Raw genomic sequence first — 24,385 nt, 5'->3', positions numbered from 1 at the left:
TTACAGTTACATTGTCTTTGCACTACTGTCCTGTCTTATAGTCTATATTGTTTTTTCACTATAGTCTTTGTCCCTTGCACTTTTATGTTATGCATAGATTTGTTCAGATTATGTCAATTATGTTTTATGTCTTGTATTTTATGTCTTGCACTGTCTACCTGTTTAACTGTTGCACCAGAGGCCAAATATATATGTGTATATGGATGAGTTGACAGTTGAGAGTCTGAGTCTGAGTCTGAGTCTGAGGGTTGAGTGAGGTCATATTAGTTAAAAGGACAGACCTCTTTTGATGATGATTGTTGTTGTTATTATTATTATTAATATGTACAAAGTGCTCCTTCCTCTTGCTGTCATTCACCTGTAAGGTTGAATGAATGCATACTACGAACAAGCCAATAAACTGATTAATCAAGTAGAGCACTAGGCCTGGAGCAGCTTGTGCTCCTGGCACATGTGTACGTCACAGAGTGTGACTATCGTGGACCTAAAGAGCAACACGTTTTGTCGAAGGGAGGAGCTACACTACCATTTAAATTGATGCGCATGCGCATTGCTATACAATTGGGACTTGAATCTCTTACACAACCGAGTCATTTCTTCATTCTGCCAGCTTCTCGCCGGTGTGTGGTAACCATACACGTTACTCATTTTTTTAAAATTCTTTTACAATCAACCAACGCTTTAGGAAATGAGTGGGGACCATTCCCACAATGAGGATCAGGTAACGTTCAATGTATTTTGTCATGTCATTACTAACTTAGTGGTCATCTCGTAGAGTTTGTTGCTGTGGTTTTTATGTTTGGTTTGACAGGGTAACTTAGCTAACTGAAGAGTGTCCGCTAGCGCGCGTTGGCCGAGTGTGTTTGTAAGCCGACTAATTTTGTTGTTAACAGCCGTCCTGACAGCTTTCATCGTATTTTTATTTGTAATGTGACGGGAAGATGCTGACCAGTTGGCTTTCAGAGTTATATGTGTCCAGGCGTGAAGCCAGAGATAAAGTAGAGTAACGCTACATTTAATTTGGCGTTAGCTGTTAGCCAATGTTAGCTTCGGTATTAGCCGCTAAGTCATATTACCAGCCAGCGTAGCCGAGCTAGCCGAGCTAGCTTAGCTAGCTGAGCAGCTAACAAACTGTCGCTTTAACATCCAGCAAGTTCAAAGTTAGTTAGCCTGCTAGTTAGCTACTACGAAATTTAACACTCATCTGTTTTTGATTTTTCAGATTGACTGTGGCTCTCGGGTCAATGGTAAGTTTTAAGACATGATGCTAATAAGTTATAAGTGGGATTTTCCTCAGATTTTGACATGTCTTCACTGAGAACTAACGTAACGTTGCATTTGATCAGCAGAGGACAGAAATGGCGTCCAGAGACTAAGTCCTCTGTCTCACTCACAAGCGCCTATTGTTCAAAAGGGAGGTCCTGTAAAAGCTTTTCTATAAATTATTTTCTTAATTCGAATCATTATTGGGACACATCTTGAGGTGTTTTATCAGTTTATCGCATTAGATTTTGTTGTTGGAGAGCTTTTAATAGCACATTTCCCACCTGAAAGTGAGGGTTTGGGGGTTGAGGACTTAGTCTCTGCGCCATTTTCTTTTTCGGTGTAGCGGCCTGACTGCACTGCAAGCTGAACCCAGGCTGTGAAGTGCAGATGGCTGTGTGTGCAGGAGAAATGCGAAGGCACAGTGCTTCATTAAGATCCCATGAAGAGTATGTTTTTTTGTTTTTTTTGTTGTTTTTTTAAATTTTTTATACGCGGTATGAAATGCGTTTTGATAGCCAAGATTATTTATTATTTCAGCCACAGGGAGTTAACATTCTCCCTGGCTAGGAGAAAGTGGACCATTTTAAGTTGGATCAGTCAACACGTCAAGTCATTAACTTTTATTCATCATCACATTGTAAGTTGAACAGGGTGTGAGATACTAGGAGGTTATGACAATACTCTAAAGAGTGAGCACGTTTTTGGAGTTTTTAAAGCAATTATCATTTATCAATTTGAGCTATAGAAACCCATACTGAAGAAATATACACAAAGAATTTTTTTTTTTTTTTTAAAACAAGTTAAGTACTTTTCTAGGTTATATGCTTTTAACACTTACAACCTTCAGCCCTCTTAGAAGAAGAAACAAAACATGGACTTACTGATTTGTGTTGAGCTTGTCTGTGCATCTTTTTCTTTTCACACGATCATACAGACAACTGACATAAAACGCATATAACATAAAGGGCCTTGGCATTACTTCTAGTTGTGAGAGGGTGCAGCATTAACAGGGAAGTTTGACTTTTTACAAACCACTTTGTTGTGGTTCAAATAGATTACATCCTTTTTATTTTTTATTTTTATTTTTTAGTATTCAGCACTGTCATCCATTTACTAGCACATACCGTGCTTTATGCATAACAGTTACATTTTTGAATGTCAAGCACAACACCTTCCATACATTCCCTAGTTAGTAACCTAAGGCATATATTCTCAATGTATGTATTTAATCTGGGAAGTGAACTGTAGAATTGAGTCTTAATCAACAGTCTGTCAGATATATTCTTTAGTTTGATGGAGCACAAAAGGAACAGTGATTAGAAATGTATCAGTTGTTTGGCTCTGGGTCTGAGAAGACAACACAAATCAATCAATCATCCCTGAATAATGTGGTGAATTAATCTAGTTTTATAGTGATAAGTTGAACTGTCTTGGGTTTAGAGAGAACAGACTAGATCAAACTTTTTCATCTCTGAACCCGTAAGCTGTTTTTGTTTGTCCCATGCTTACTTATCAGAGGAATATGGACAACTTGGTTTTTAAGACCTATTTGTGAAAAAGACTGTCAGCTCTGGTTTAAATGTCTTCAGCCTCCTAGAACATGTAGGTGTGATGTGGAGTTTTAGATGGTAAAGTTTGGCTGATAGCTCAAATTTTGATAATTGCCTTTTTTCTTAAACTAAGATGCAAATTCCCCCCCCCCCCCGGCCTACAGATTAAAGCGAGGGTGAAAGACTACTTTGTTCAATTGCATGTTTCAACCTGTCAGTCGTTTTTTATAGTGTATCATAAACAATTACACTCATACGGGCAGTAGGAGGTGCTGTGCTACTGTGTAATATATATTCAGTGTACAGACTGCATTATCAGATTGTGGTGCATGTTCAGACCTTGTGTGCTGCAATTTAATTCATATCTCTACTTGGAAAAACTATGTAAGCTATGTGAGTAGACTTTGAGTGCTTCCTAAGTTGATGTAATAAGAGTATTGTTGTTGTTCTAAACCCATCCACAATAGCACCTGGTCACAGAGAATGCACCTTGTTCGTCTTGACCACTTATATGTAGATTCATACAGGTCATACTTGAATCAAGAGTTACATTATTCAGTCCTTTTTCAGATTATTACAGTCTATCTTGTTCACTTCTAAAGTAGGTGACATTGTTTTCTTCTTGTAGACTCTCACAAGCATAAAGACAAGTATAAAGACAAGGAACACAAACATAAGGACCACAAGAAGGATAAGGAACGGGATAGATTGAAGCATGGCAACAGGTATGGTGTGTGCTTCCAGACTTTTCTTAAATGCATGTTCCCGTCTTAGCCCAGACATCTGATGTGCTGTCTGGTCAGAGTGGACAAGACTTACCACTTGACTACTGTGGTATTTTCTGCATTAAATGGTGGAAGCTAATACCCTTTTGAATAAATAGTTTGTGTGTTTCTTTAAACTCCAGTGACCACAAGGACTCCTCTGACAAAAAACACAGAGACAAGGAAAAGATGAAGCACAAAGATGGCAGCACAGACAAATACAAGGACAAGCACAAGGAGAAGAGGGAGAAGGTGAATTACCATGCAGATTATTCATGGCAGAATGCAAGTTGTGCAGTATAGTTGTGCATGTAATACTTTTTTTTTTTTTTTTGAGTTTGAATTATTCTGCACTAGTGAGCTATTTTAAATCATGTGCTCACATTTATGTCCCTCAACTATTGAGACACTGAGCTTTGTTTATAGCTTACTATTTTTTGTTCATGTGTTTTTGTTTCAATTATGATTTGACAATAGGGAGACAAATCTGTCCTCTGGACATGGAAATGTTAAAAAAAAAAAAAAAATCATGATTATCACAGTTGGAATATTAAGCAACTTCTGGACTGTCATTTAGTTTTTATATGTGTATATAGAAAAGGGGAAAAGCCTTAACTGTAACAGGAAATGATAATCCACTAACACCATTGTGTAAACCATTTCAGATGAAGTCCCTTGACGGTAAAGTTAAAAAGGAAAAAGAGAATGGCTTCGCCAGGTATGTCTGGACTCCCATGTTTCTCTTGAGTGCTATATTCAGGATACCAGCAGATGAATTTTTATATAAAGCATGTCTGATTTTTATATTTTCCTCCTCAGCCCACCACATGTGAAGTCTGAGCCTGAGGATGACTTTTACCACTCCCCTAAACATGAGAGGTCTCTAAAGAGAGAACGAGATGATGATGATAATGAGTGAGTGGCCTATGCCATTAGACTTCTTACATGTCTTTTAATGTTTTTATTTCATAGTGCCAATATACAAAATCTGATCTGTCACGCTTGTAACACAAGGTATTGTTTTTCAGCTCTGAATTCAAGCCCAAAAAAATAAAGACTGAAAATGAAAAGAAGGCTAAGAAAAGGAAACAAAATGAGGTAAGCAAAGGTCACGAGCAGACTGCAAACCCAGTGTGTTTTAGAAAGCACAAATTGAAAGGAGCACCTGATGAATCAGAGTCTCAACCTTTTTGTATTTCTGAATTATTTTTTTATGGCCACCCAGGAGTGAAAGAGCTCAAATAGTTTCTCTTCCCTTTTTTAGGACATTAAGCCCAAAAAGACAAAAGACAAAAAAGGAGAAGTCGCTGATGGAAAAAAGAAAGCAAAAAAAGAGCCAGAGGAGAAGTGGAAATGGTGAGTTACTCATGTCAGCCAGCTGTATGATACATACACGCTAGTTATCAGTGGCGATGGGTCGATTGTGGATGTTTTGCATGCGATTGTTGTATCAACTTATATTTTGTTCCTCTTGTATATTCAAACTTATTATTGAATTGCACTCTTATTTGACTGATTCCAGGTGGGAAGAGGAGAGATACACAGACGGCTCCAAATGGAAGTTTCTGGAGCACAAAGGGCCGGTGTTTGCGCCACCTTATGATCCTGTCCCTAGCAATGTCAAATTTTACTACGATGGTGAGATTCTGTTTCTCTTAGGCACAGTACACGTTTTTACATCAAAGGACATGCGGTAAATCTACACGATTGTAGCTATAAATGTCCATGGCTGATTAACTCACCTATTTTTGTATATTTTAGGTAAACCCATGAAGCTCAGCCCAGAAGCAGAAGAGGTGGCTACATTCTTTGCAAAAATGCTGGACCATGAGTACACCACAAAGGATATCTTCCGCAAAAACTTCTTCAAAGATTGGAGGAAGGTAGGAAAAATGGCCATCGTAATTTTCTGAACGAAGTCACAAAAGTCTGAAGTCTTATAAAGGTCAAAGATTCCCGTTTTTGAGTGTGGTTTGTTTTCTGATACAGGAAATGACTGCAGAGGAAAAGGCTAAGATCACAGACCTGAAGAAGTGCAACTTCTCTGAAATGAGCGAATATTTTAAGGCACAGTCTGAAGCCAGGAAGGCCATGTCAAAGGAGGAGAAACTGGTAAGCTGCTCTGTGTGTGTGTGTGTGTGTGTGTGTGTGTGTGTTTTTTCAGATACCACACAATTTAGGACCCGATCGAAAGTTAAAAATACTTCAGCCGTGCTACACAATCAACTTTTTTTTTTTTTTTTTTTTGTTTAATAGCGCTGAATCATGATGGTGGTGATGTAGTTCTGACTTGTTATTTCTCTCCTCCTTGTAGAAAATAAAAGAAGAGAATGAGCGCCTCTTGCAGGAGTACGGCTACTGCATCATGGACAACCACAAGGAACGTATTGCAAACTTCCGCATTGAGCCTCCAGGCCTGTTCCGTGGTCGTGGAGACCATCCCAAGATGGGCATGCTCAAACGACGCATCAGGCCTAAAGACATCATCATCAACTGCAGCAAGTGAGCAAAGCCGCCGCCCCCCCATGCTGATGAACTGCTGTATTTAGGGGGTATAATGATTAAATGTTTTATTGATGTGCTCCTCACAGGGACTCCAAGCACCCTGAGCCTCCTCCAGGCACTAAGTGGAAAGAGGTTCGTCATGACAACAAGGTGACTTGGCTGGTGTCGTGGACGGAGAACATTCAAGGCTCCATTAAGTACATCATGCTGAACCCCAGCTCCAGGATCAAGGTAGGCTGACAGCTGTGTTCTGCTCCTTGTTTAAAACCGATGTGTAGTAGTTGCCTAGTGTGTGACAACTTTAATCTATGAGTGGTGTTATCTGCACTGATTTTATTTCTGTAGACTTCATTGAAACTTTTCAAGGCCTTTTTTATTATTCCAGTTAAAATGAATTATTGCTCAACTGAAATGTGAAATTAAACATCCTAATGACAAGCTGTTAAGTCATGTTTCTCAATGCTTTTGAGCTCATGTGTGTTCATGTGACTGCATGTTTGACACACAAATGGTCCTCTTTAATTCATTAGTTACTCTTGTCTCATTTATCCATGTTGTTGTTGTTTGTTTGCAGGGAGAGAAGGACTGGCAGAAGTATGAAACAGCCCGCAGACTGAAGAAATGTGTGGACCGCATCAGGAACCAGTACCATGAAGACTGGAAATCCAAGGAGATGCGGATCAGACAGAGGGCCGTGGCACTCTACTTCATCGACAAGGTGAGTCAGATGGATGACTCTTGACATGGAGTGTATACAGCTTGTGGAAGTTAAATCTAGTGTAATTGCTTTTTAACGATGACTAACTTGCAAAGAGGGTTTAGCGGGTGCTTAAACAGTGGCTGGAGTGAGTGTAATTTCTTTGTAAGCCGGCTTTAATCCAGCTGTCCTGATGTGCTCTAGCTGGCTCTGAGAGCGGGTAACGAGAAGGAGGAAGGAGAGACCGCGGACACTGTGGGCTGCTGCTCCCTGAGAGTCGAACACATCAAACTCTATCCAGAGAAGGATGGTCAAGAGTACGTGGTGGAGTTTGACTTCCTGGGTAAAGACTCCATCCGCTACTACAACAAAGTCCCAGTGGAGAAGAGGGTAAGGACAGTCATCTCACTGTAGAGTTGTGTTTTTAGGAGTACAAGCACTGCCTCTGTATTTACATGTGTTCTGCTCTTCTAGGTATTTAAGAATCTTCAGTTGTTTATGGAGAACAAGGAGCCTGATGATGACCTGTTTGATCGCCTGAATGTAAGCAAAACATAACATGGGAACTATAATATCCTTATTTGGTTTATACATTTGTTTTGTAGTCTTGACACAAAGTTCACAATTACATTGTTTTATTCAGGAAGTCTGTTACCAAAATAACTTAGAGCACAATGTCAACCTTTGGCACTTGTAACACCAATTTCTTTGTATAATGATTGCACTCATTGTGGTCTTCCAGACTTCTATCCTCAACAAGCACCTTCAGGAGCTGATGGACGGTCTGACGGCCAAAGTTTTCCGTACCTACAACGCATCAATCACCCTGCAACAGCAGCTGAAGCAGCTCACAAGTGGTATGTCTCCACCTCGTAAAGCTTTTTGAAGTCAAAGAATCTAAAACCAGATTAATCAACTAGAGGAAATGAGAAGACGCATGACAACATATCTGAGTTGCATGTTTTGAATTAATCAAATGTGTTTCATGTGGGTTTTTGTCTTGACTACTGTTCAGTGTCATTCTGCATACAGAAAACTGATTGTACTCACTGTCCCTCTCTAGCGGAGGAAAACATTCCAGCCAAGATCTTGTCCTACAACAGGGCCAACAGGGCTGTGGCCATCCTGTGTAACCATCAGAGGGCTCCACCCAAGACATTTGAGAAGTCTATGCAGAACCTGCAGACTAAGGTGAGGAAGTGTTTTTGAGACTGGCAAGAATTTGTTTTTGCTGAACCTGAGATGTCTAAGTTTATATGCTACATTTCATTTGTAGATTTTGCTGAAATGCCATTTAAACTTAGAACTTGACCTTCAATCGTCAGTGCTGTAGAAGTTGGATTTTTATATCCCCAAATGCTTTAATCTTTGTATCACCATTCTCAAAGGGAAATTGCTAAATGTTTTGCTCAAGCTACATTGTTGTAGCAAAGCCTTTCCCAATAACGTGTTAAAGACAAAATGCAACAAATGTACAATATTGGGAACACCGAATAATGGATACTGACAATGGCCGTAATGTGGGAATGTGCTGGGAGGAAATAATCAGATGTGTTTTTGGATTTAGACCTTTTTATATTTTACAAATGTCATATTGCAAGTATTAGATTTTTGTGAAATAATAAATGTAAGTCTGCTTCAGTTCAGAGCTTTCCTGCTGCATGTCTGTAGTATTATGAAGACGATATTATAGATATAGGAGTCTTACATGAGTGTCTTAATAAGTACACTGACGCCTCCAAATTTTCAAAGTCATGCCTTGTAAGGTGAATTGTTGGAAAGGCATTGAAATTCATTAGAAAGTTCTTGCAGATGTTAAATGTTAACATAATTACCTTCATTTTTCTTAGATTGATGCTAAAAGGGACCAGCTTTCTGATGCCAAGAGAGAACTGAAGAGCGCCAAGGCTGATGCCAAAGTACGCAAAGATGAAAAATCCAAAAAGTAAGTGATCTCTATGAAAATATGGTACAGATGTCATCTACTGGTTGACCTTGTCGACCACATGCATAACCTTCATGTTGTTTGTGTTTCCTGTTTCTCCTTGTAGGACTGTGGAGACCAAGAAGAAGGCGGTTCAGAGGATAGAGGAGCAACTGATGAAGCTGGAAGTGCAGGCAACTGATCGTGAAGAGAACAAGCAGATTGCCCTCGGCACTTCCAAGCTCAACTACCTGGACCCTCGCATCTCTGTGGCTTGGTAAGAGAATTTAATTTTTTTTTTAAATCGTTTTTCCTTCTGTTGTTGGGAGCAAAGATGCACAAATAATACAAAATGACACAATGAGGATTATTGTGCTATAATAAACTTTGTCCAGCCTAATTTCTGTCTGGTTTTGTCTCTTTTTTTTTTTAGGTGCAAGAAGTGGGGCATTCCCATTGAGAAGATCTACAACAAAACCCAGCGTGAGAAGTTTGCCTGGGCCATCGACATGGCAGATGAGGACTATGAATTTTAAATCCCAGTTTGTGGTTTTAACTATGATACACTCATTTTTTTATCGGATACTTGTTTTTTAGCTTAACTGAATTTTGCTCGATGGCCAGACCTGATAAGGAATTTCAGACAGTTTGAGCAGAAAAACAGCGGCAACATGGTAAGACGAGATGATGATGAGGCCATAATGAAGTGGCAGGAGGGTGTTGGGGTAGTCTAAACATCTGATCTGAGATCAGGCATCAAGGCTGAACTATACCCACAACTGAGCATCAAGGCATAGTCCCAGTAATTGGAAGACCCTTTTACCTTTTCTCTCTCCCTCCTCTGGGACAAAACCTGACAATGCCTGAACTTTGAACTCTGTGGTCCTAATAGCTACTGTAAGAAGCAAAAACAAAAAATGCTTTGTATCATTTTCTTTGTTCACTCGCTCCTGTATTTTAGCCCTTCCATGTATTATTAATGAATTCTATATTTTGATAGACAAAGTTAAATCAAATTCCTTAAATACACCCACACGCCTTTCAAGGAAATGGAAATGTGAGCTCGACTTTTGAGTTGTGTGTGTGCATGTGTGTGTATGAGGGGCGTAACCATGGAAGCTGTCTGTTTGGGTGAATATTTTAAACTGGACTATGTTGAATTGTTTAGCATGAAAGAGGATGTCTGGGCAGGCAAAGGGGAAAATACTGCAACCATTTCAATATTTACTTAAGCAAGCAGAATGTGAATATTTTGTTTTACAGCCTCTATCAGGGACTTCTTTTTCAGTGTAAATGTGAACCAATCATTTTTATCCTTTTGAGTTGCAAGCATCCTCTGACTCTGCATAGCCCTGTCTACATCTGATTTTAACTTAATTTAACGATTGTTCCAAGGAAAAAAAAAAAAACTCCCGCATCTGTTACTTGAAGATAATGCTATGATGATGTATTTAAAGTCAATTAATGAAAAGTGTTTTTCTTCCAAGAAGGGTATGTGAGGGATATCAATTTTGCCAAAAATCACCAATCTGTTACAATTTTAGGCAGTTTTTTTAATTGTGTAAAGATTGAGCATAAAGTAATGTAACATTTAATGTGAATTCAGTTCATTTTATTCCACTTGTTCCACTCTTATGATAGGAAAGTTGATGTAAGTAGCTGTAAAGTCAACATCCTATTCCTGTTTTACATTTTTTGTCATAGCCTTGATCATGTTTTGAGTTTTATGCTCATTGTAGGTTGAAAAATGAATAAAACCCTACATGTAAATATTCTGTGTATCTTTTTTTTTTTTTTTTTTTTTTTTTTTTCCTTTTCTTTCACACATTTTCTCAGGTTTACTTTAACGTTTTAGAAATGTGATTCTGAAGGCCGGTCTTAAACTCGGACTGAGTTTTAAAAACAAGGCCTGAGCAGAGGCCCCCAAGTAGCACCGCTGCCTGTTGGTTTTGGACTAGCAGCCACAGTGGAGGACTTGCCAGTTACGCCGTCCTCATATTTTGCTTCGTCAAACACATTTGATCTTTTCTAATCACAAGATGAGCAAATATGTTCTCAGCCTGTGGCACACATGCATGCAAAGACTAAACAACTCCATGAACTGGGTAAATGTAACACTTAAACATTTCGCATCCTCAGTTGGGAAACGATGATGGTGTGGCTGACTAAACTCATTACAACGTCGAGCATTCCTGTGAAGCGCTGCTCCCTGAGTCTTGCCTTGTGTCCTGCTTAAGGATTTCTTTCCTTAGGCAACATCTGGTAGACCTGCGCCCTTATAAATATCATTTTGCCCACAGCGCACATCCTTCTGTGACTAGAGAAGTTCTGGTCACCACCTGCATACATACCTGAGACTAAAAAAACTCACATTACAGCTTGCAGACAAAATAAATAAGTTATTCTGTGATGGATCGTCTACTACGGAAACAGACTCTTAAATTTTTCCTCCACAATTCAGCACTGAATGTATTGTCAGCTGCTCACCAGCAGGTGATGCTACATACATTTCTCCAATCCCAGTGCATTCATATCATGTTACTTCCACATTCATCACACTGAATAATATAACTGGTATCCATGGAATAATTCATCTTCACTCCTGGTGCAAGGTGTATAATCTGTAGCTGCTGAACAAATAATGAGACGCCTGTGCTTGGTGAGTATTCAGTTTATTCTGTAAAGATTCAGAAGTGTAGAAAGGATGATACAACAGTGCTTTATGATCAGACTATTTCATAAAAGTTTTTTTTTTTTTTTAAAGTGATCATAACACCGTAAGTCCAGATTCCATTTATCTCGAACCAAAATAAATTTGTAACATTCGACACAAGTGCATACACTGCTGGTAGGAGATCAACCTCCAATTTCACTTTGGATGGTATAGCACCGTTCTTAGCTATTAGCAGCTTGACAAAGATGCAGCTTAATAGGATTCATGTAGTGACTGTATGTTTATATAAACACAAGAAAATTCAGAGGAGAGCAAAGATCTCCTCATTTGGCTCTCTAGCTAGCACAATATCTCACTCTGTCAGTGTCTAGGGATCAAATTGATAATTTTGCTTTAAACAACATTTTGCCAGTAACAATATTTGATACAATTACAGCTTAAAGTTAAACATCTCCAAGTGTACAGAAAGCAGCACAAGTTTTTTTTCACAGATATAGACCAACAGTGACCATCAATGCACTGGCATGTTTTTTTTCTTCTTTTTTAAAATCTTTAGGACAGCACAGTAGCTGGAAAGCAAGGTGATGGACAGACAGGTCATATAAACACATGGACAGAGCTGAGTAAGGCAACGTTAGCGTGACAGGCTTCTCTCTGTTCAGTTTGCAGGGCAGTGTAGTGTATTGATCTTGACAGAGCTGTCAATACCTTTACTGTGGGGCAGTGTGATTTTTAGCATTGCTGTCTTCATTAGTGCATTGTATATAGTCTCTTGCGTGTAGCTGAACTGCAAAGTGATCACCAACATTTATACTGATCTAAATAAAACATGTTTGATTGCATCTGGACTTACAGTGACTACAGAAGAGTAAATAGAATTGAAAACCAAATAACGGAAAAAGTAAAATTCAAGGCAGTGCTGAAGTACTGGTTGCTAAAAAAGTAAAAAATATCACAAAGCCAACAATAACATTTCCTCGACACATCTTTTGTCTGTCCAGTCAGTACAAACCCTCTTTTATAGTGCAGTTTTCAATCATATATATATATTTCTCCCTCTGACCCAAAAACAATATCTCTCGGCCCTATCCTATCCTATCTTCGCTCATTCAAGTCAGTTTTCCAGTCAGTGTGCGTCTTTTCTCATTCTTTTCTTTGATCCCTCGTACTGACCTCATTGTGCACCCTCCCCACACAACCACAAAGAAGCATGAAAGGCTTAAACATCACAGGACTCAAAGGTGAGAAGTTCTTTCTTTTGACGATGGCAGGAAGTGATGGCAGATGGAAGAGGAGGAGGCGGAGGAGGAGGGGTGGGGGGTATTCACAGTTACAGTCAGAGTCCAACGGTCCAGCTACAATCACATCTGCTGTCATTATGAACACTCTTTTTAGACCACGGCCAGGGAGCAAGCCAGCCTTTAAACATCATGTTCCTCTGGCAAGATTGGGCCTGCTTCGTCACACCTCCAGCAGCTCCATCCTCAGGCGATCCCTAACATCAACACACAAACAGGCAAACACAGCATGCACAAATTGAGAAGATGTGATAAAGTGGTGAAGTTCTTGTTGTATTGTAGGTGAGGCACTTTTTGGGAATGAGCATGGTAAAAAGATGCCCGCGCACGGGTTAACTTGCCTCTTGGAAATCCATCCCACCAAAGACAATTGTCATGATTTATTCACATATATTAGCATGCGCTCTCAATCTATAATTCAACGGGCCAGACTCCTACTTATCTAAAAATAGCTTCTTAAACACAGACCTTTGATTGCTTGAATCAGATACGCAGCATGAGTACCTGTACACACTTCTGCTGCTTCCTTTTTACTGTACATCACGCAGCATTGACTACAAACAACAAGCTGTCATGCTTTCATCACTACACCTGGCTTACAGTGTTTTTGTTTTCTTGATTGAAAAATAGCAAAAAACTAGCAAAATATCACAAGGCACTGTGAATGAGAAATGCATCTTACTTTAGGAGCTTTTATCACACTTTGTAAGTCAAGCATTATGACTGAAGTACCTGGCCTGACTGGCATCAGTCTGTTGTTCAATGAGTGACTGACTGGCCACTGGCTGCTGGTGGTCCTCTGCTCTCTCTGACCAGGGATCCTGCAAGACTTCCGGCTGCGCTGACTCCTCAGCTCTGCCTCGCTCGCCGCTCCCCTCGGACCCAATCAGACCCAGCAGCGGTGAGTATGAATCCTGCCATACAACCCGCTGCCCTGAGTTCAGTCCTGCTTCTCCTTCAAGGTGCTTGTTCATGTCTTGCTCAACAAGTTTCTTTTTGGCTGCTGGAGACTCCTTCAGTGACTCTGCTTCAGCGTCTCCGTGACCCCTCACTTCCTCTGATTCTGCTGGTGGTCGCTGATAGGTCTCCAGCCACTTCAGCTGCCCATTCTTGTGGCTGTACCGGCTGTCGCTGAACCAGCGCACCACCTCTGACTTGGGAAGGCCTGTCTGGACGCTTAACTCCTCGTACTGCTGACTGCTGGGCCAGCGGGTGCTGGAGAAAACCTGTCGGAGGATGTGCAGCTGCTGGGGGTTCTTGTTGCCCCAGGGGGGTGAGAATGATGGCTGACTAGCAGACATCTCAGTTATCTCAGACTTCTGTTCCTGATGTAGAATCTCAGGTGTAGTCTCCCCTTCATTCATCTTCAGCCTTTTGAAGTTGATCTTGATGGGGTCAATTTTCATCTCGGGGCAGCTTCTGTCCCCTGCAAAGGGGTCCTCCTCCTTGATGAGTTGCTGTAAGATTGACATGCCTTTTATGGGAAAGTCCTTGTTGCATTTACCCTCATCTAAAATGGATGAGCTGCTGTTTGTAATGACAGTGGTGCTGGTGCTTACAGTTGGGGATTTGCTGGCATGGTTCAGGTTGGGGACACTGTCATTACAAGTAGTACTGGGGTATTCACTGCTAATACTGCTGTTGTTGGTCTTGTGAATGTAGTTGTTGCGTTCGTCGTCGGCCTTTGCGGCATGGGCCTGCTCTTGTGGACTGATGACGCCGCTGTTATGATTGTTACAGGTGATGTTGGATTTGCTGGTGTTATTGATGATCACTTGACTCTTGGTAATGTTTGAACCTTCCAATCCAATTGATAAACTGTTGTTTTTGACGTTTGACAGTTTGCCGTTGGTGTCAGCAACACAGTGCTCATCATTATTGCTAATGTTGGTAGAGCAAGTGGCGATGCTGTTGATGCGGTTGGTCGGGCTGCTGTTGTTCACCGGTTTCCTGGTGACAGTCTCACCACCATTACTACTGCTGGAATAGCTGCTGATGCTGCTGCTACTACTGCAACTACTGCTGCTACTGCTGCTTCGACTGCTGCTGGTGCTACTGACACAAACGCTGCTTCCAGCCATGTCCAGGCCGTGGCCATTGCTCTTGTCTGGCTCCACAGTGGGCTGAGTATTCTTGGTCAGTACCTGTGTTGTTCTGACTATGGGTTGAAACTTCTGGGGGACAATTGGAGTAGAATACGAGACCCTTGTGACATGGGGATTGGTTGACATGCTGGCCTGTGTGGCTATGACTCCACTGGGCCTAGTTTTTATACTGCCATAGGGAACTTTGGCCATCTGAAAGTTTGGTCCTTTTGAGCCTGGATGGGCTGTGACAGTGTGGTGGGTAACAATGTGATTGACGTGCCGTTGTGTAGCAGGTTGCTTTTGAGGTGCTCCACCTTGGAACACGGTATTGAACATCTTCCTCCTGGCCTCTTCGATCTCTTCAGGAGACCAGCTTATGCCCTGCTTGAGCCTTTGGGCAGTAAACCACAGTTTGATCTGCTCTTCAGGGAACTCTGAGACCACCGTTAGGTAGCAGAGTTCTGCTTTGGTCGGGTAAGGAAACTTGCCAAAGGATGTCTTGAGAAAGCTGCTGGTGTCCATGGCAGCATCGTAGGTGGGGATGCTGCTAAGAGGGATCATCACCTTTGGAAGGTCTTTATTGGAATCAGAAGAGGGGGGAGAGTAAAGGGAGGGAGTGTGCTGGTGAAAGACTTGGTTGGACACTGTCGTCGCAATCACATGAGTGACAGTGGTCCTCGGCATAGCTGGGGCGGCAGAAACACCAAGAGCCCCGTTTTGGAGTTCAGGCACATTTTTCAGCATGCTGGGGTCTACATCCTTTCCAGTGTCTTTCTTCCGTACCTCCACGGTGTGAGAAACCACAATCTTTTTGTGTTCTCCCTTGGCTTTCATTATCTTTGCTATTGGTGTTTTGGTGAGGGAGATCCCAGATTCTCTGTAGTCTTCTCTGCTGTCCGTGAAGAGGCTTTGCTCCACAGTTGTGACTCCGTCCCTCTTGTTGACAGTAAGGGAAGCAGTGACCAGGCCCTCCATTATCTTTGGGTGGGCATTAGCATTATGCAGAGCCAGAGCCTCAAAGCGGACGACTGACACCCCACAGTTCAGGCAGTAGAAGGTGGGCTGGGCTCTGAAGTCTAAGTGGCAGTTGTGCATGTGATCCAAAAAGTAGTTTAGATCTCTGGACTCAAAACGGCATGTTGGACAGCTGTATGTACCTCCTTTCTGCATCTCGCTGCCACATTCAGATTTGGAGGAGCTGTGAGAGAAATGGCCAGACTCTTCTCCAGAGATGCTGAGTATGCTATCTTCTGGGATTGTTGGTAGGAGTTCTGGTAGTGAGCCCAGAATGATTTCCTCACGCACATGTTTGGATTTGGATGGTATCATGCAGGGTACAGTGGATTTCCTCTTGCTGGCCATTGTGCAGCTTTGTGTAGATGGGAGAGTGAGTGATTGGTTGTCCGGTATGATGAGAACAGAGGGCGGGTGGATAGTGGAGAGGGTTGAATGGAGTTTAGTGTCATGGACCAGCCACTATGATATCACAGTGTTGCTTCATGCCTTCTGCCACTGTAGGACTCTTGTCACATGGACAACTTTAACAGCTCCCAGGGAACCTGTGAGGAAAAGAGCACAAAAAAAGAGAGAGATTTGTGACTCTTTCAGCACATATTCAATTTAATAATTACAGAAAAAATAAAACGCAGTATGATACAGTAAATAGATAGAAAAAAGGGGGCAAAACATGAGAAAAGAGAGAAATTATTCATCCAACCTGAACATTGTGCAATCGACATAAAACATTTCATGTGTGAATAGTAGATTTATAGTTTATGCTTACAAAAAATAAAAAAAACATATGAATTATTTATACATTGCATATTACTGTAAGCAGAAGAGATAATAGCCCTGCGCACGGTAATTAGTGTAGGTGGAAATACAGTGTGATAAGTGTAAGTGGTATTTATCAGCAATTACAGCACAGCACTAAAGTAAAAAGTGTAAGGCTTTTCTTTTCAAAAAAAATTAAGGTTTTTTTAAATTAATGTACTGAAAAAGGTAAAGTGGCATCAGAGTTCATTAACAAAATTATTATTTATCTTTTTAAATTACATTCGGCTGATTGCCAAAATACTGAAAAATATTTTCCTTTAAATATATCGAGGGAATCTACAAAGAAAAGGGGCTTTCAATAATGACAGTAATTCACACACACACACACACACACACACACACACACACACACACACACACACACACACACACACACACACACACACCTTCAATCAGTGCAGCCTGTCAGTGTTCTGGTTATTTACTTGGATTTTCAGACTTCTGTCTAGCTGTCACTTTTTATAAATTAAAAAAAAAAGAGACCATGAAAATCAACATAGCCAGAAATGACAGTCTAATCTCAGATATTTGTTGTTTTCTGTGACTGCTGTCGTAGGTTTGGCTCTGCTAATTATTGATGGCATGTGTCCACAGAATTATTTTCAGTAAAGCTTCATCATATTAAAATATGTAATTAAACTGTTGGTTTGCACTGAGACCAAAGCTAAGGTGGATACAATGTAAATATGACTTGCTGGGTTTCAAATCAGACCTGGGGTCTTTGTTGCCAGATGCCACCTGCCTCCCTCAAGGAAAGAGTTATTATCAGTAAATAAATATTGTCCACAGACTACCTCGGGGATTTTGCACCTATTGAGTGGGACGTACTTCACTGCTCCGTATGGATAGCGGCACATGTATCTAACCTTACCAGCTGTTTCACATTGTCTGCAACAACCAAAATATGCAAAATTATGCATACAGGTTTGTGTTTGTCTGCAAAAAATATTTAGTACCAATTTACTGTTTTTTTGGGGGGGGTGGGGTGTCCCTTTTATGTATTTAATATTAAATTTTTTCACATGCACTGGGTTGTACTGTGCTGTCCTTCTTTGGTTTGATATTGTAAAGCAAAAACATAAATTACTTTGCTGTTGAAAGAGAGAATTTTACTGCCACACTTAGCTGTAAGCCTTATGTTTTACATTTGATGGCATTATGTAGTGACAAGAGGAGAAATCAGGTGACTAGTATGAGTGTGTGTATGTGTGTGTGAGTGTGATTGTCTGAAAAGGTTACAACAAACACATCTGAAGCCATTTACAAGCTGCCGACTCAAACCATCTCATCCTACATCTGTTCAACAACAGCATGGCATCGTATGCATGCATACAAACACAATACACAGATCGCTGAGTGCACAAATCCATTAGCAAACCATATCCGCAGGCATCCCCTTCCTATAACGCTCCAGTCCTAAGGATGGATACAGATTGTCTCTGCAATCCTTAACATTTCTGCCCTTTCTTCCCCTTTCGCTCCGGTCAGTGTTTTGTTAGTGATACAGCTGGTTTTTATAATCATTTTAACACTGGAAAGTACAAAACATGAAAAAAAAAAAATCAAATCAGATATCAAAGTGGAGATGTAGTTTTGCACCCTCTGCCCTCTGCATGAACTTGTGACACTAACACACACACACACACACACACGCACAAACACGCAGAGCCTCTTGCACATATCTTCCTCTTTGAGACGGGAGAGGTGTTGATGTGTGACATGCTGCTGAAAACTAGTCTCATTCTATCATCATCTATCCTTATCACTCAGTCTTTACCTCTTCCTGCATGCTTATCATCCTGTAAAGAGAACAAATTCACCCACCATACCACCCAAAACCTTCTTTCTGTTGAAGTCCAGCCTTGCGCAGCATTTTGTTGGTTACAAAGAAAACAATTTCACATACTTTCAACTAATTTTTTTTGGTTGCCACACTGCATTTGTACACACTGAAAAGCTCTTCCGTAGAGTTTCATTTCACTGCATCCACGTGCATGTTCACCATTGCTGGCTGGATGGTAAATAAAAGATGAACCTGTTCCAGAATTAAAAACCTCAAATGACTGCCCAACAGTACACACTGATCCCAGACAGACTATGACGTCCTCCTTGTAACTACCTTTTTTTTTTTTTCATTTCTACTGACGGCTGCTGCTTCCTGACAGAAAGAAAAAAAAACTGAAACAAAACAAAACAAAACAAACAGCAAAAAAACTAGGTCACCAGCATCTTATGCAGTAATCCCGGTTCACTGCATCCAGACGTGGGCATGTGCTGTATGTTTTGCCGCCAGAGAGGTCATGATATCCTCTGACGGCACACTCGATTAACCCCTGGTGAGGACACACCGTTCATTCCGTTTGTTCCACTGAAGGAGGGATTTATAAGTCAGCTTTCACACAGCAGGGGGATGTAGTCATGCACATCCGAAACATCTGTGTGAGAGATGCTACTATGCTATAGAACTTTGTGAAAAAGCAGTGTTGGCTCAGTTTAGCTCTGCTGAAGTGATTCATTTTGTTTGTCAGACAGTGGCACTGTTTGCCAGTGTGTTTCACAAAAACTATCAGATGGAAAATAAAATGATGGAGAAGGTAATTTGGTTACGGTGGTGGGCTGTGACTGGTGTAGCAGCCCCCAGAGGGCATGCCGGTCTGTGACGAGATGGCCTAGTACAGAAGCTTCCCTCCCCGAAAGAAACACTCCACTTCCTGCATGAGAAAACCCAAGACAAGCCAAAAGTTGAGAAAGGTTACATAAAGAATCAGGTCACCTATCAAAAGAATGGGCTGCTTTATCTGGCGAGCGAGACGTGCGATCAGACACAAGACAAGGGCTTCCCAGACAGGGAGCCATTGAATGGTTCTCTCTGAAAAGCCAGGCCTTGTGTTTCAGCGGCGAGGTAGACAACGCTCAGACGATCACTGTCCCCTGTGTGTCGTATGTCCTCGCGCTGGCACTGGCTCCGTAGCACAGGGGGGAGGAAACTCTTTTCATCTCCGCAGACCAGGGGAGTCATATCTGAAGTGAGGGAAAGTGGCAGAGCTCTCAGGCGCGCTTTCCGAACACCCACGCTCAGCGTAAGCATGGGGCCTTGTTCGCTGAACTAAAACCGCGATTGAACCATTCAACTTTTCAAAAACAAGCGTTTCAAAACAAATTGGATTAGGCTAGGTTTAAATTCTGATGGGGTTTATACGTTCCGCCTGATTTAATAGCAGCTTTAAGATTTACAGGAGGGCCTCCCTTATGTGCTCTTACGCTGTCATTTCCATGACAATATTATATTTACATCTCATTAATATTTAATTAAATGCTCTATACTTTTACATGGCTGAGTGTGCTGCTCCCATCTCAGCAAACCAATTGAAAAAAAGCAGCATGTATTCCCTTTCATCACCTCATAAACTGCTGCAGTAATTACAATATTACAACACGAAAAACATGCCCAATCTACAGCGAGCTGCTACCAGCGGAAAGGGAGGCGAGGCTGCAAAGTGGTTGCTAGACATTAAAATTTAATTCAAAACAGTCCAATGATTCAGATACTCCCAGATTGTTGGGTCACCTACAGTTGACATTAACAAACAGAGATTGGTGTTTTTGCTGTGCAGCTTGTCACATGAATGAGAGCGTGAAGGCTGGAGAAGAAGGAGGAGGAGGAGGAGGAGGAAGGACAAAGGAAGACAAAACTCAGACATTTGGGAGTGAAGTGAGAGGATGACTGATGATGATGACAGGCTGCGCTGTTTCAATATTCCTCCCCGCTGACACCTCGTAGGCACACATCTACACACACTCCCTCCTCACCTCTGCAACATTTAGCACCTGCATCACTCTGAAATCTTTCTCTTTGAACTGAATAGCTGGCAAGGAGTCTCTTGATGCGACAGTCGCAGAAGAGCTTTAAAAAAAATAAATAAATAAATTTTTTTTAAAAATCTCTCACTTATGACAATATTTGTTTTGCGTATAATTTGCTTTGACAGTGATCCGCGCCTGTCTTGTGAGCCTGCTTCAAAAAATCTGCCAAAAAAATGACCGGGCGTCCGCTGGGAGTTGGGGCAGAGAGGGGAAATCCTGACAGATACATTTGAATGATCAAAAAATCTGTTTAGCTGGAACATTTTCTGCCAAATGTCCATTAAATAGATTAATGTCATGTGAGTGGATCAGCTGGACACCTAAATATAAGCCAGAGACAGAGAGCAATTACTGTCTTGCACAGAGAAGAGATTGGGAACAATGGCGCCTCATTTATAAGGGAAACGTGATCCAGCGCTGGGAGCCTTTAGACGGCTGACTGTCGAATTGCGATTGTTCTGTTTCCTGCGTGTCTGGGTGTCTCCTGTGTCCATCATGCTGCCAGTGTGGACTAGTGTGTTTTTTTTTTGTTTTTTTTTACAGTAAGAGTGGACAGATTTCAGTTTGGGGGCATCTTTGTGCGTGTGTGTCACTGTACGCCTGCCAGCATGAATAAGTGTTGGGCTCCAGTGTTACGTGTGCTGAAAAACAATTCAGAGTCATCAGGGTCATTAGCACAGTGCTAATACAGCACACGAGTCCACAGCGTCTTCACAGCCTGGTCAGCTGAAGACCCGCCGTGGCTTCAGAGTGCAGTCTCCGTCTCCACTGCGGGATCTTTTTTTTTTTTTTTTGTTTCTACATGGGTGTGTTTGTGTGCGTATTAGTGTCTGAATGTCTGAGACGCAGGTGTTGTCAGCCATCTCGTCCTCCTCCTTCTCCTCCTCCTCCTCCTCACTCACACACACACACACACACACACACACACACACACACACACACACACCAAACCCCCCTTACCTCCATGACTGCAGCCTCGTCCACTGGGAGACCGGTCGGTGGTGCCACTCATGTGTTAACATCGCCATGGCAACCCCTCTCTTCCCCTTGCCCACCACGCCACACACACAGCGGAGTCACTCGCCCACACCCACCAACCTCAAGACACACACACGCATACACACCGAATTCCTTGGACTGCATCCGGTGCAGGACAAACTTAATCCACATGCCCTGCCAGCCATCTTTGAAAAGTCCATTCATGGTTCAAGTCTCTTTCAGATAACTTTGGGTGAGGTCCATAGCAACGACTTTGCTTTTTCTTCCTCAAGTCATGTAGTGACAACACATAAATCCCTGCTCCACTGTTCTTATGTTTATGACAGGCGCTGATGAAAGAAATATTGCTGCAGTACAGGCTGGAAATGACCTCCTGTCAGTGTTATTGTCTTGCTAAATCCGTGCAGAGGCCTGCAGACTGAGGCGCTACAGTACACACCTCCTGCACTCTGCCAGTCTGCGCATCTTTGCTTCATGGTCCTGTTTTGTGTTAGGGTGAGCGCTCACTGTTGAAATCGTACATTGTTCTCCAAACCCTTCTATCTGTGGCCCAGATGAATGACAGACAAATAAACCATGGAGCACAGAGAAAAAAATTCTGAGTCATGCATCCTTTTACATCACTTTTGATGAATAACTTTTTCAGTTCTGTAGCCAAGACTACAGGCATTCATTTGGCAACTTAAGAAGAAAAGGAAGAAAGATGGCGGCGTACTGCACATTGTACTGTCCATCCTAAAATGGCTGACATCACAGCCTCCTTTAACTGCCAAAGCCTGGCAAATACCAGCTCCTGCTGACCAAACCTTTCTTACATGGGACAGAGAAAGTGGCAGGGGCTCTTTCCCCAATAGCCCTGAGGTCCACACCCCCCCTCCCCCCCCTCTCCCTCCGTCAGTGCACAGGCGTTTCTTTTGGTTGGAACTGTGCAAACATGCTGTTTTAGTGGGGCTTTTGAGCGGTCTGGGCTTCGATACGGCATTGGTCCGATGACAAAAGATATACCAAAAAGGCTGAAAGACCCAAATAAAACTAAACCTTTATAAGACGCCGTCCTTTTTGGTGGGAAAAATAGGACTTGGGATTGTGTTTCAGAGAATTTTCTGAGAGGATTGTGAGGTATGCCGCTATCATGAATGCTTGTTTGTATAAAAACGGCTGGAAAATAGATCTGGTTGGCATTAGATAGATGATTTTCTTCTCTGAACTCAAGGAATGTTATACACTCCATGTCAGCTAAATCTGCAAATCATGACCATATGACCTTCCTCGGTATTCTCTGGCAGGGGATTCATTTTGAGCAGTGGGAGGCACACACAAACATAATATCTACAGTAAGCGCTGTTAAGAATTCAGAGAACTGGATCCTGAAAAGTACAGTATTCCAGGTATATGAGGGGTGGCATGTGCAGACGCTGCTTTGTGATAGGGGGGAGTGGGCACTCTTGGCCCACTACATTGTGTCTGTGTGTACAAACACTCCGTTGTGGCCATAACGAAAACTGTGAGCTGTGCCTAATTGCAGGGAGTGAGGGATGAAAGGCAATATGCCTGGCCTCATTAAAGCAGTTCCGAGAAGGGAGATGGAAGACCGTTCCCAGGGATCCACAAAGGGAATTGACATTCCCCCAGTGTAAGCGTCCTGCTGGAGTGAAAACCTCCACACACACTGAACTCACTGGGCCAAGCTGAACCCGGTCTGCCGGAGCTCTCGCAGCGAGAGCTCATTTACCTTTGTTTTGCCGGTCATCACACACGCCTGCAAATTAACTATCGGAGTGCAGAAATGTCCACTGGAGACTGGACTGTACTCTACTTAGACCAAACACCCACTCTTACAGGAAAACCTCAATGGCAGAAGTGTTGCGCAGTCATTTCCATGACCTACATTATATGTAACAAGCTTACATGGTTAAATAATTAAAGTACATTCCAAAAATTGCCAATGAATCATGCTTGTCTAGCTGGCCTGGCTGCTATGATTAATTTGGGGTTTCTCTCTTGCGTTATGGACAGTGCACCCAACATATTACACAGAGGCAACATTAGTCAGCACAGAGGTCCCTCCCCTAAGGCAGAGGGAGACACATGGCATTCAAAGCTGGGTCAATATTTATGTACAGATTGAAAATGTGACTGTACAGGAACTGATATTTTCAACAGAATGCCTCACTGATAATCCACAGTTTGCATAATATGCGCGGGTTCTGGAAATAAGCAGCTCTACTTACTGTACTGTATATGTTTCAATGTGTGTGTATGTGTGTGTGTGAGTGAGAGAGAGAGAGAGAGTAGGGCAGCAGCACATGTTGGTAGGAGGAAGAGGAGGAAATGAAAGAAAACGAGTCCTGTGCATAGAGATACAGGCCTACCTTTCTGCTCTGGCAAGAGGAAGAAATTTGTAGAGAGTGAGAGATCAGTAGATGAAAATTGATACTTGGCGTGCAGTTTGGACATCTATGGACTCTATGGGCTTCTTATATCAGTCAATAAGCTTGCTATAGCACTGTGTTCAGAAGTCTTTCACAACTAAAAGCACTCACTCTCACAGCACAGTGGGGAAATACAGCGCGTTGTGCAATAAAATAAGCAGATACGCCACATTGTATAGCGCGAGAAGGAGCGCAAATTCAGCCAGACGGAGGATCCGTTGTTGTAACTGTAACAAACTGACGAGTTAACCCGTTTCGCTCCATTCACAAGACTGTGGGGCAACACACTGCCTCGGAGCCTACAAGGCGATCTGGCACCCTATATAACCTTATGAATATTCCCAAAAATCCTCCACCCCCTCCTCCACCTACTGTCGCCATTTTATACATTGGCGACTTCATATAAACTGCTTTGACTACAGCACCAGATGAAAATTCAATATTCAATAGCGAGACATAATTCCAGTAAACAACTTTGGAGATCGCACC

The 24,385-nt window shown here is 42.0% G+C and overlaps 2 protein-coding genes across 11 annotated transcripts in view; one reads left to right on the top strand and one right to left on the bottom strand.

Moving 5' to 3' along the window:
* The first annotated feature begins 553 nt into the window (after positions 1 to 553).
* Positions 554 to 10,478, top strand: top1a (DNA topoisomerase Ia). Of its 4 annotated transcripts, none has more exons than XM_042406885.1 (21): positions 554 to 721; positions 1,223 to 1,247; positions 3,445 to 3,541; positions 3,724 to 3,832; positions 4,246 to 4,298; positions 4,400 to 4,495; positions 4,609 to 4,678; positions 4,845 to 4,936; positions 5,103 to 5,218; positions 5,342 to 5,463; positions 5,570 to 5,692; positions 5,895 to 6,082; positions 6,172 to 6,316; positions 6,660 to 6,803; positions 6,987 to 7,172; positions 7,257 to 7,325; positions 7,525 to 7,639; positions 7,846 to 7,973; positions 8,633 to 8,727; positions 8,834 to 8,983; positions 9,140 to 10,478. In XM_042406885.1, exons 1-21 carry the CDS (start codon positions 689 to 691, stop codon positions 9,240 to 9,242), a joined length of 2,259 nt encoding a protein of 752 aa, XP_042262819.1. In that variant the 5' UTR covers positions 554 to 688; the 3' UTR covers positions 9,243 to 10,478. The 4 variants fall into 4 exon arrangements, with proteins under 4 accessions (XP_042262819.1, XP_042262821.1, XP_042262822.1 ...); XM_042406887.1 differs by having other exon boundaries at positions 565 to 620; XM_042406888.1 differs by having other exon boundaries at positions 565 to 620; positions 3,445 to 3,546.
* An 883-nt stretch (positions 10,479 to 11,361) lies between these two features.
* The window catches only part of zhx3a (zinc fingers and homeoboxes 3a), a 47,482-nt gene continuing 34,458 nt past the window's right edge, over positions 11,362 to 24,385 (bottom strand). For all 7 annotated transcript variants that reach the window (XM_042407316.1, XM_042407315.1, XM_042407317.1 and 4 more), the window contains 2 exons: positions 13,411 to 16,324; positions 11,362 to 12,875 (listed from right to left, as the gene is read on the bottom strand). In XM_042407316.1, coding sequence (XP_042263250.1) covers positions 12,842 to 12,875; positions 13,411 to 16,127 — 2,751 coding nt within the window. In that variant the 5' untranslated portion in view covers positions 16,128 to 16,324 and the 3' untranslated portion in view covers positions 11,362 to 12,841. The remainder of the gene's footprint in view (positions 12,876 to 13,410; positions 16,325 to 24,385) is intronic.

Source organism: Thunnus maccoyii, chromosome 3 (assembly GCF_910596095.1).
Source record: "Thunnus maccoyii chromosome 3, fThuMac1.1, whole genome shotgun sequence".
NCBI classification, from domain to species: domain Eukaryota; kingdom Metazoa; phylum Chordata; class Actinopteri; order Scombriformes; family Scombridae; genus Thunnus; species Thunnus maccoyii.
Note: the sequence above shows the minus strand (reverse complement) of the source record. Positions and strands in the feature narration are given on the sequence as shown.

Bases quoted from the DNA above. Each gene is read 5' to 3' on its own strand.
- top1a (XM_042406885.1), top strand. From the start codon at position 689: ATGAGTGGGGACCATTCCCACAATGAGGATCAG. The intron at 4,937-5,102 runs GTGAGTTACTCA...GACTGATTCCAG, and splicing joins CCAGAGGAGAAGTGGAAATG to GTGGGAAGAGGAGAGATACA. The intron at 7,640-7,845 runs GTATGTCTCCAC...GTCCCTCTCTAG, and splicing joins GCTGAAGCAGCTCACAAGTG to CGGAGGAAAACATTCCAGCC.